The 11871-nt window shown below is 35.0% G+C and overlaps 2 protein-coding genes across 2 annotated transcripts in view; one reads left to right on the top strand and one right to left on the bottom strand.

Annotated features, from left to right (window-relative positions):
* Nucleotides 1–1313, bottom strand: part of LOC110461876 (basal body-orientation factor 1-like) — a 52807-nt gene extending 51494 nt beyond the window's left edge. The window contains exon 1 of the mRNA XM_021515595.1: nt 1189–1313. Coding sequence (XP_021371270.1) covers nt 1189–1235 — 47 coding nt within the window. The 5' untranslated portion in view covers nt 1236–1313. The remainder of the gene's footprint in view (nt 1–1188) is intronic.
* Nucleotides 1314–1500: 187 nt separating this feature from the next.
* LOC110461877 (ectonucleoside triphosphate diphosphohydrolase 5-like) overlaps nt 1501–11871 on the top strand; it is an 84418-nt gene continuing 74047 nt past the window's right edge. Inside the window, exons 1-3 of the mRNA XM_021515596.1 lie at nt 1501–1643; nt 6609–6999; nt 9106–9185. Of these exons, the coding sequence (XP_021371271.1) occupies nt 1542–1643; nt 6609–6999; nt 9106–9185 (573 nt within the window). The 5' untranslated portion in view covers nt 1501–1541. The remainder of the gene's footprint in view (nt 1644–6608; nt 7000–9105; nt 9186–11871) is intronic.

Raw genomic sequence — 11871 nt, 5'->3', positions numbered from 1 at the left:
GGCAAAAGAAGACTTCTTTATCATTCGATATTTTTATGGATTGCGAAGCAGATGGGTGTCACATCTCAAATGTATTTGATGATATGGTTTCTTGTGATGCTGGCTGTGACAGATGGTTTCATAATAGATGTATAAGTGATCTGTCAGATTTACATTTTTCTAGGGATAGTTTTATTTGGAAGTGTGGTAAGTGTTCATAAAACAGCTATGAAAGACCGAAGTATTTTTGGTATTTTTTAATGTATTTGTAGATGTATCCTATTAAAAGTTAAAATGTGTAGTGAGTAAACCTAAAATTCCTTTTGAAAAAGAACACAATTATTTCAATCATAAAACCATTTTTTAAAGTTATTATAAAAATAACCATTTTTTTTCTAATGATAACCAATCATGAATTCTTATTTTGTGAACTATTATTAATCTTATATATATATATATATATAGTTTAAAAAAAAAAATGGGCTCTTATATAGAACTGCGTCCTCGTCGCAGAGCCTGGTAACATTCTGATAGAATGGCGAAGAGTTCTACTTGATAACGACATAGATTGACAGAGTGATGTCCCCTTAGCACGGGTACGGGAGTAAACAAAACACCCGCGATCCTCGCCCGCGATCACAACAAAGTCAGAATTTCATGTGAAATATGTCGTTTATTTCATGTAACATGTTTATTTTCTCTCAATATCTAATTATATATGAAAAACCGTGAGTTTCACGGTTGACTACGGCGTACAAGTTTTACCCCCTTGAAATAAACATTATCGTCAATTTCTAAATTATTGAATGATAAATTTACATTTTATTAACAGTCACATTTAGAAAATAATGTTTGAAATGATTGTATAATTTTTATAAAAAATATAAACGATCGCGTTAATAAGATATTAAAATATCTGTATATGCCTGGTACGGGGTTTTGAGAGCGGGAGCGGGGTACAAGATTTACCTACCACCCCTGGTTAGGATTCCTGTTACACTGTTGCATTTGAAGTTTCTCCTGTAACATTATGTTTTAAAAAGTCGAACCTTTCATCACCCCCCTCCCCCCCTTTAAAATAAAATAAAAAGGACACAATTTCGTCGCTTTTAGACCCCAACCTCCCCAAAAAAACTAAAGTATTACTGAGGAAGCAAGAATAGCAATTGATTAGTCGTGTAAATTATACAGTAATCATGCAAAACATACCCTTTACCCTTCTTCCCTTTCTTTCCCTTCTTGCCCTTCTTCGGCATGTTGATATTTCAGGATATTTCGGGAGGCTCATGAGATTCTCCTTGTAATCTGAAGGGCGGCCATCTTTGTTGACAGTGTTATGGCAACTGCCTTACCTCGTTATGTCGAGACAAATATTAGAATATAAACAGACAGTTTTTTACATGATGGGACCATTTCATAACTTTTATAAATTTAATACACTCTGTTTCCCGCTATTGACAAAAAAAATAGCAGGAAAAAAATAAATCTATCCTGTATCAGTCACGTCACTTCCGTACACAAAGACGAATCGTATGCGAATAACACGTGTACCGAGGTGACAGATGACATTTCCCGTTATATGCAGACGTTGTACTGACCCAAAGTTTACAACGGATCTTACATTGATAAGCGCAGCAGTGCAATGCAGAATTCGAATATGTAATGTAAGTTATATATGTAAAAGGCTGTGGAGCAAAGGTACATGTAGGCTAATTATAACTAGCCTCGCGCGTCTGTCAATACACCTTACATCAGTACATGACAACATGACATGTATACTATATTAAAGGTGTATTGACAGACGAGGCTAGTACCTGTGGGTGGAAGGGGTTTAGATAATTCGTCTCTTGATCGTACTAAAATAGTTTTTTGTGTGTTATTTCGGATGTATCGATACAAATGTAAAATTGTAATAGGAAAGAAACATGGGATTATGTTGAAAGAATGACGCCCTGAACATTATTTGATTTACTTTCACTTTAATCCACATTTCAGAAATAAAATTGTTACTCAAAACGGTAACTGTTACCCAAATGCAGGATTATTACACATATGCACCGTTGTGCCAAACCTGTTAAACAGCTCGACAAACTTAAGTTCTAATTAACTTTCTACGTGTGGTGAACTAATGAAACAAACAGATGTTTCGGTAACAAGTTTTTTTAGGAGTCCCGAAGACCTTTCAGGACATTATACGCAAAACATTTCGGGACTCAATCAAGTCATTCTGGGACATATAATAAACCCACTCATAAATTACATTTCACTTGTGTTTCATATAAAGCCCTGTAAATGTAGCTTCTGTCATAATTAACCCACTATGAATGACACCAGGATTTCTGTGATACACAAGTATGGCTTCAGTCAGTAACCTGTAATTAGTGTTACCAATAAGCGCTATACGTACAGATTGCTTGAGGTACGTACCTACTGACATTTATTTGATTGACAGTTGTTACCTAGCGAAACAAATCCCTTTATTAAATACAGAGAGGAACTTGTGAAAGTATCAATAGGCGGCAATTGCAAGTACTAATCACACTTGGTGCAAAAAAGTTCACAATAGTTTATATCAATTTCATTCGTTACTTACACCAGGTGAGGTTCCTTGTTTTATATTGTGATAACATGTTTTCACTCTTTTCCCCATTAAAGGAACATGCCCAACTTGATCGATACGAATGATTTAATATTCATGCTGACATTTAGCCTTCCATTACAGAAAATAATTGGAATATAAATAGGATACACTGTACAATAAAAGATGTATACCATATGTAACAATGTTTTGTGAAAACACAGTACATATAAAAGATGGTAACATTATTATTGTTATATATAAACACATTTTTTTTGGGGGGGATATTTTGGAAGTTTAATATTGGAAAGCATTATGTATACATATAAGCTACACAATATAATTAAAATGTGATATGTGTGCCCAGGACTTGGGACGTGGACCCTGCTTTCCTTAAAGCTGACAGTGTGCAAGTTAAAAAGCTTTCAATTGAGATTTTTTTAATTTTGTATTTTTCTGGGTTTGAGATCTTCCCCATATCTTTCCTACTATCGTTTCTAAGGAAGTGGTGACATTTGATTTTTTTCCGAGTCTTGGTGGTGTTTAAGCGGCATTGTTTCTTAAAGAGCTTTAGCTGGTGACCTCTAGTTGCTGGATAGGTCGATTCGGTAAATAATTTAGACTTCTCTGCATCGTCTACATACATCACTCAGAATTTTGTACACTTGAATCATATCAGCCCGTAGTCTTCTATATTCAAGTGTGGGCAGTCCTAGTTGTTTTAGTAGGTCTGGGTAAGGTAAGTCTTGCAATGTAATTAACCTTTTAGTTGCCTGTCGTTGTATGTTTTCCAGTGATTGTATGTCTTTCTTTAGGAGGGGTGACCATATTGTGGAGCAGTACTCAATATGAGGTCTGACAAGCGATTTGTATAATAATAGGAATGTTGACTGACTTAGAATGTAAATGTTCTAAAAATAATTCCTTACATCCTGTCTCCTTTGAAGACGGCTGCAGACACATGTTTCGCTAAATTTGAGCTGTTTGTCGAATGTCACTCCAAGGTCTCTCTCCTTGTCTGTTTTTAGCTCACCTGGCCCGAAGTGCCAAGTGAGCTTATGCCATGGTGTGGCGTCTGTCGTCTGTCCGGCGTCAACTTTTTACTTTAAACAACTTCTTCTGAATAACCAAGAGGCCCAGGCTGATGGTATTTGGTCAGTAGCATGCTGGGATGAAGGGCTACCATGTTTGTTTAAATGAAGGACCTTGACCTACTTTCAAGGTCACAGGGGTCAAATATGTTAAAATCTTCAAACAACTTTTCAATAACCAAAAGGTCCAGGGTACTGATATTGGGCCTGTAGCATGCTGTGATGAAGGGCTACCAAGTTTGTTCAAATGAATGACATGGACCAACTTTCAAGGTCACATGGTCAAATGTCTTAAAATCTTCAAACAACTTCTTCTCTATAACCGAAAAGGCCCAGGGTATTGATATTAGGCCTGTAGCATGCTGGGATGAAGGGCTACCAATTTAGTTCGATTGAATGACCTTCATCCGTTTGCAAGGTCATAGGGGTCAAATGTCTTAAAATCTTCAAACAACTTCTTCTCGATAACCAAAAGGCCCAGGGTACTGATATTGAGCCTGTAGCATGCTGGGATGAAGGACTATCAAGTTTGTTCAAATCAATGACCTTGACCCACTTTCAACCTAATGTCCTTGTTCGTTTGTTTGTTTGTTTGTTTGATTTTGTTTAACGTCCTATTAACAGCTAAGGTCATTTAAGGACGGCCTCCCTTGTGTGCAAGATACATGCGTGTAGTGTATGTGTGTGTATTTTGGGAGGCTGCGATATGTTCGTGTTTGTCTCCTTGTGATAGCGCGGAACTGATGCCGACTTTATAGTGCTACCTCACTGAAACATACTACCGAAGACACCCAGCAGGACGCCCCACCCGGTCACATTATACTGACAACGGGCGAACCAGTCGTCCCACTCCTAATTTGCTGAGCGTTAAGCAGGAGTAGAAACTACCATTGTTAAAGACTTTGGTATGTCTCGGCCAGGGGACAGAACCCAAAGCCTTCCTCACAGGGGCGAACACTCAACAAATAGCCAAAAGTGAGGCATTGTCAAGGGAGACATTAGGAAGAAGAAAGTTATTTAGAAAGGAGAGAAGAGGTAAGGTCCCAAATTTAGTCGCCTCTTACGATCATGCAATTGGGGCAGCAGGTACAATTCTTACGCCCTACCTGCAGGGTCGACATTCAAGGTCACAGGCACCATATGTTTAAATCTTTTAATAGGTTCTTATGAATCAAACACTGATATTCTGCCTGTACATGTAGCTGTATTTTAGTCCACTTTTAAGATTACAAGTGTTGAGATTAATACCAGGTGAACGATGCAGGCCCATTGGGCCTCTTGTTACAATAGTGGTTGTGACTCCTTCGTTTGTGAAGTTGTACTGGCTATTGCTGGATGTATTACCAATTTCTAAGTGTTTGCATTTCTCTAAATTTAATCTCATGAGCCACCTCTCAGTCCATTCACACACTTTTTTGATGTTAGTTTGTAGCTCTAACCTATCCTGTGGTGTAGATATACTTGAGTATATTGTTGTCTTGTTACCGAAACAACCTGACACCCTTGAAACGACCAGTGATTCAAAAATGAATTTTTGTGCTGCATGATTACAGTTTGTTTTGAAGCGCCTATATATTGTTAATTTTTGACAGTGGGCAAGCTTGGTTTTATAGAACACCTTCAGCAGCACTCCTCGCTTTCCCATTAATTGACACCATTCTCTGGGACTGCTAAATTATATTTAATTAGTAGGGTCCCAAATACATTGTATTATATTAAAGACAATTATATATAAGACCAATACATTTGTACATAGTTCAACAAGTTATTAAGAATCCCTGTACCACTGCCAAAACCTGTTACTATGTATTTGAATTTTTTTTTCCAGCATGACTATAGCTTTGATAAATCATTTCTGAAAAGAAAACCATACCTTGCATGAAATGAAAAAATAATAAAATTGAAATTAACAAATTTATATAAAATCAACAACAGTGTTCTGAGTAAAAAAAATCAGTGGAATCAGGTATAATAGCCCTGGATGTCAAATTGTTATGCTGTCACTCAAACCAACTGATCATGAGTTACCTGGTCAACGTAAATGTCCAGGTCCAAATACGCTACAGTTATCAAAACAAAATAAAGGGAGGTAACTGCATACGCAGTGGAATCTAGTGTTTTGCCAGCAGTGGGACAGGAAATGGATTACAAGATTAGACAATTAAGACATATGGGATATTAGGTTTTAGCATCGGATTTAAAGATTATTTTAAGTATTTTTTTCCCTTTACTATGTAGATTAGATCCTGCATAATTTACTTTGATTTATCATTAGTTTGTTTTTTTAACTTGTGTACATGTAAGTCTACAAGGCAAATGCACCAACGTTTACCCTGAGTAAAGGAGGAGCTGAATTAGACTATGGTTTTTAAATACAGGAAATAACAATTTCAGGTTTATTTATTCATTTTTAGCAGGAAATAATTCTACCTTGGTTCAAATTGTTCATGTTTGAGAGTATGAAAATAAAGACCCTTACAAAAAGAGGTACATCTAGGTTGAATCAACAGCCAAAAATATTTGCGCTTGATACAATGTATAATGTTATTGTGCTTTGTCATGTCACAACAACAAAAAACAATTAATGCAGTACAACTCAGGTGACAGTGAATGCTCATGTACCTCTTGTTCATATTAACTTAACTCTCTGTTAGGCTAGCTATTATACAGATCAACATCCTTAATTTATTGTCAGATAATTAATGCAAAATATTCCTGTTTACATATAATCATATATGATCACATGAAGTTAAACTGCCACTTCTGTTCATAGCAGTTTCAAATACCACATAAATGTATAAATGGTAATACAACTGCAAAAGTTAAGAACTTTAAATGAATTAATGCTGAAGTTAGATATACAGTGGTTTCAATCATAATCTCTTCTTTGAATTATCTAGTACCTGACTTTCTGTTGAAAACATGCATCTAATGGAATTTGTATTTAATATCTTTTGCAGATTACACCAGGGATTTCAGTAATCAAATCTGTAGAGGATCATACAAGTGATACTAAGAATGCCAAGATTTTTCACAAATTTATAGGAGATATGTTCCCTGGAGCTAAGGTTTTAACAATGTATGAGGTCAAAGGTCGCGTCCTTGGTCTTTGTATTGTGGTGGCAGTGGTTATCTTCATCATAATAATGAGTGGGTATAATCGTGTGGCCAAGGTTGATCCACAAATTAAACCTGGACTCGTGCAATGGTCAGCTGGACCTCAAAAGGACTTTCAGTTCAGTGGACAGGCTATAGCAAATGACATATCAGAGGATATTTATGCCATTGTATTTGATGCTGGAAGTACCGGATCAAGAATCCATATACTTCAATTTAAGTCTAAAGGAAAAGGTAAGTGTGCCTGCGCTTGTTCTTCGGCCGTGGTTAGATGTCGCCATTCGTTCGGCATCAACTTTTACTTTAAACAACTTTTGATGAATAACTAAGAGGCCTAGAGTGATGGCTTTTGGCCAGTGGCATGCTTGGATGAAGAACTACCAAGTTGTTCATATGAATGATCTTCGTCCATTTTCAAGGTCATAGTGGTCAAAAATGTTTAAAATTAAAACATCTCCTAAATAACAAAAATGGCTAGGATGATGAAATTTTAGCCAGTAGCATGCTGGGATGAAATCTTTGAAAATTTTGCTCAAAAGAACGCCCCATTCCCCTCTTGGGAGGGGGTTAAGTTTAATATATTTTATAAATGGGTTCTAGCTAGTTATGCACATTTTAGGACGCATCGGAAAATCAAGATGGTTGACAGGTGGGCAAAGTGAATTTTGAGAGCTATGGCAGTACCATATGTAGTTGTGCCCCCTGAAATAATTTTGCCTTTCAGAATTTTTTAAGACAGTTATGCCTTTTTACATAAGTTTGACAAAACTTTTTCCAGCTTTTCATTTGCTCATTTTTCAATAGATTTTTTTGGAATTTTTGTGAAGTAACAATACCATATGAACTTGTGCCCCCTGAAATAATTTTGCGCTTCAGACCCTTTTAAGATAGTTATGCCCCTTTACGTAAACAATTTGACAAAACTTTGTCAGGGTATGCATTTGCTTATTTTTCAATAGATTTCTTTTGAATTTATTATTAAAACTATTGTTTAGTGGCATGGCAGTACCATGCAGAGGTGCCAACTCTTCCTTCTTTGGCCTAATCCTTATGATTTTAACATAATAAATATGCCTTAAAATTTTGCCCATCACTGTATGATTTTGTCTTTTCTGCAGATTCAGGAAAGTTCTGCTAGTTTCCACATCATTTTATTATAATATCCTGATTGCAGTCTTCTCTGTGTTTAGATCAAGGATAGAAAATGAAGCGTATATGTGACTGTGAACACACATCCTCTTTCTTTAGCACACACATCCTCTTTCTTTAGCGAGAAAATGGAGGGAAAATGTGCCCTCTACATGTACAGTGCACAAGAGAGATAAGATTGATAGTGCAGGTTACCGCCTACCTCAAAAAAATCAAAAAGCAATGGGATCAAAAATTAAAACCAGAATACAGAGAATGACATTTCCATTGTCATTATACAATTTATGTGTATGCGGGGGTATACTTGTCACCCCCCTGTGTGACAACTGTAGTTAAAGTTTGTAAGTGCTGTTACCGTCCCCAGTTATGCAAACTTAGATTGCTGATAGGTGGCCAATTTGAATTTAGAGAGATCTTTCACAAAGAAAATACATGAAGGTGCCCAATGATCTCTTATAACTTATGCATATTGACTTTTGGAACTGATTGAAAAAACAGGATGGCCACCAGCTGGAGACAGCCATCTTGAATTTTGACTGTTCAATTTTTTTATCACTATTTTTTATGTATAATGTTCCCATTTATTTCTTTATCAAAATTAAAGTACCCCTGGCCCTAATGAAAATTTGTCCCTCATTGACAACATTTCTAATTATGTAGGAATTTTTAGCATTCAACATATAGTTATGCAATTTTTATACAATATTGGCAAATAAAGAATGACATTACGAGTTTGAGTTGATGTGCATGATTCCTGGACTGTGTAATAGTGCCTGTAAGCAAAATGACAAACAAAGAAAGTAAAAGATAATCTTTTGTAGATCTGATTAAGATCTTTTGATAGTGGGCACCAAGAACCTTCTAGGTTCTCTTGTTATTAATCTAACATTCATCAGATATTAGATACGGCATGTATGTCATGTGTATGTATAGTAATGCTATTGGTGCATTGTACATTCAGTATGTTCCAATTTATCAAACTGGCCACATACATCTGTAATGGTTAGTGTTCTGTACTAAAATGAATTCCAATTCAATGAACAGCAGACATAAGTATACGTATAATAAACAGAACTATATTATAAAGCCTTTTAGATATATAGGCATGTGTATGCTTCTTTAATATAGAAACTGAAAGACCAAGCGAAAAATAATAACAGCATATTCTTCCTTTTTCTTTTTAATGTTTAGGAAAGTCTTTAGTTCTTGTCAGTGAGAAATTTGATCACGTGAAGCCAGGGCTTTCTTCCTATGGACATGACCCAGTACAGGTATGTTAACTAATATAATCTTACTACAGACATGACCCAGTACAGGTATGTTAACTGATATAATTTTACTACAGACATAACCCAGTACAGGTATGTTAACTAATATAATTTTACTACAGACATGACCCAGTACAGGTATGTTAACTAATATAATTTTACTACAGACAAAATTCTGTAATAATTTTACTATTAGTACAGGTATGTTAACTAATATAATCTTACTACAGACATGACCCAATACAGGTATGTAATTAACTAATATAATCTTACTACAGAAATGACCCAGTGCAGGTATGTTAACTAATATAATCTTACTACAGACATGACCCAGTACAGGTATGTTAACTAATATAATCTTACTACAGACATAACCCAGTACAGGTATGTTAACTAATATAATCTTACTACAGACATGACCCATTACAGGTATGTAATTAACTAATATAATCTTACTACAGAAATGACCCAGTGCAGGTATGTTAACTAATATAATTTTACTACAGACGTGACCCAGTACAGGTATGTTAACTAATATAATCTTACTGTAGAGATGACCCATTACAGGTATGTTAACTAATATAATCTTACTATAGACATGACCCAGTACCAGTAAAATCTTACTACAGACATGACCCAGTACAGGTATGTTGACTAATATAATCTTACTACAGACATGACCCAGAACTGGTATGTTGACTAATATAATCTTACTACAGACATGACCCAGTACAAGTAAAATCTTACTACAGACATGACCTAGTACAGGTATGTTGACTAATATAATCTTACTACAGACATGACCCAGTACCAGTATGTTGACTAATATAATCTTACTACAGACATGACCCAGTACAAGTAAAATCTTACTACAGACATGACCCAGTACAGGTATATTAACTAATATAATCTTACTACAGACATAACTCAGTATCATTATGTTAACAAATATAATCTTACAACAGACATGACCCAGTACAGGTATGTTAACTAATATAATCTCACTACAGACATGACCTAGTACAGGTATGTTAACTAATATAATCTTACTACAGACATGACCCAGTACAGGTATGTTAACTAATATAATCTTACTACAAACGTAACACAGTACAGGTATGTTTACTAATATAATCTTACTACAGACATGAGACCCAGTACAGGTATGTTAACTAATATAATCTTACTACAGACCTGACCCAGTACAGGTATGTTAACTAGTATAACTTACTACAGACATGACCCAGTACAGGTATATATGTTAACTAATATAATCTTACTACAGACATGACCCAGTACAGGTATGTTAACTAATATAATCTTACTACAGACATAACCCAGTATCATTATGTTAACTAATATAATCTTACTACAGACATGACCCAGCACAGGTATGTTAACTAACATAATCTTACTACAGATATGACCTAGGACAGGTATATTAACTAATATTATCTTACTACAGACGTAACACAGTACAGGTATGTTAACTAATATAATCTTACTACAGACATGACCTAGTACAGGTATGTTAACTAATATAATCTTGCTACAGACATGACCAAGTACAGGTATGTTAACTAATATAATCTTACTACAGACATGACCTAGTACAGGTATGTTAACTAATATAATCTTACTACAGACATAACCCAGTACGGGTATGTTAACTAATATAATCTTACTACAAACATAACCCAGAATCATACTACAGACATGACCCAGTACAGGAATGTTAACTAATATAATCTTACTACAAACATAACCCAGTATCATTATGTTAACTAATATAATCTTACTACAGAAATGACCCAGTGCAGGTATGTTAACTAATATAATCTTACTACAGACATAACCCAGTACGGGTATGTTAACTAATATAATCTTACTACAAACATAACCCAGTATCATTATGTTAACTAATATAATCTTACGACAGACATGACCCAGTACAGGTATGTTAACTATTATAATCTTACTACAGACATGACCCAGTACAGGTATGTTAACTATTACAATCTTACTACAGACATGACCCAGTACAGGTATGTTAACTAATAATATCTTACTACAGACATGATCTAGTACAGGAATGTTAACTAATATAATCTTACTACAGACATGACCCAGTATCATTATGTTAACTAATATAATCTTACTACAGACATGACCCAGTACCGGTATGTTAACTAATATAATCTTGTTACAGACATGACCCAGTACCGGTAAAATCTTACTACAGACATGACCCAGTACAGGTATATTAACAAATAGAATCTTACTATAGACATGACCCAGTACAGGTATGTTAACTTATAGAATCTTACTACAGACATGACCCAGTACAGGTATGTGAACTAATATAATAATGTTAACTAATATAATCTTACTACAGACATGACCCAGTATAATCTTACTACAGACATGACCCAGTACAGGTATGTTAACTAATAATATCTTACTACAGACATGATCTAGTACAGGTATGTTAACTAATATAATCTTACTACAGACATGACCCAGTACCGGTATGTTAACTAATAGAATCTTACTACAGACATGACCCAGTACAGGTATGTTAACTAATATAATCTTACTACAGATATGACCCAGTACAGGTATATTAACTAATATAATCTTACTACAGACATAACCCAGTATCATTATGTTTACTAATATAATCTTACTA

The sequence above is a fragment of the Mizuhopecten yessoensis genome, unplaced genomic scaffold (genome assembly GCF_002113885.1).
Source record: "Mizuhopecten yessoensis strain PY_sf001 unplaced genomic scaffold, ASM211388v2 scaffold10697, whole genome shotgun sequence".
NCBI classification, from domain to species: domain Eukaryota; kingdom Metazoa; phylum Mollusca; class Bivalvia; order Pectinida; family Pectinidae; genus Mizuhopecten; species Mizuhopecten yessoensis.
This window is presented reverse-complemented; position numbering and strand designations above follow the sequence as displayed.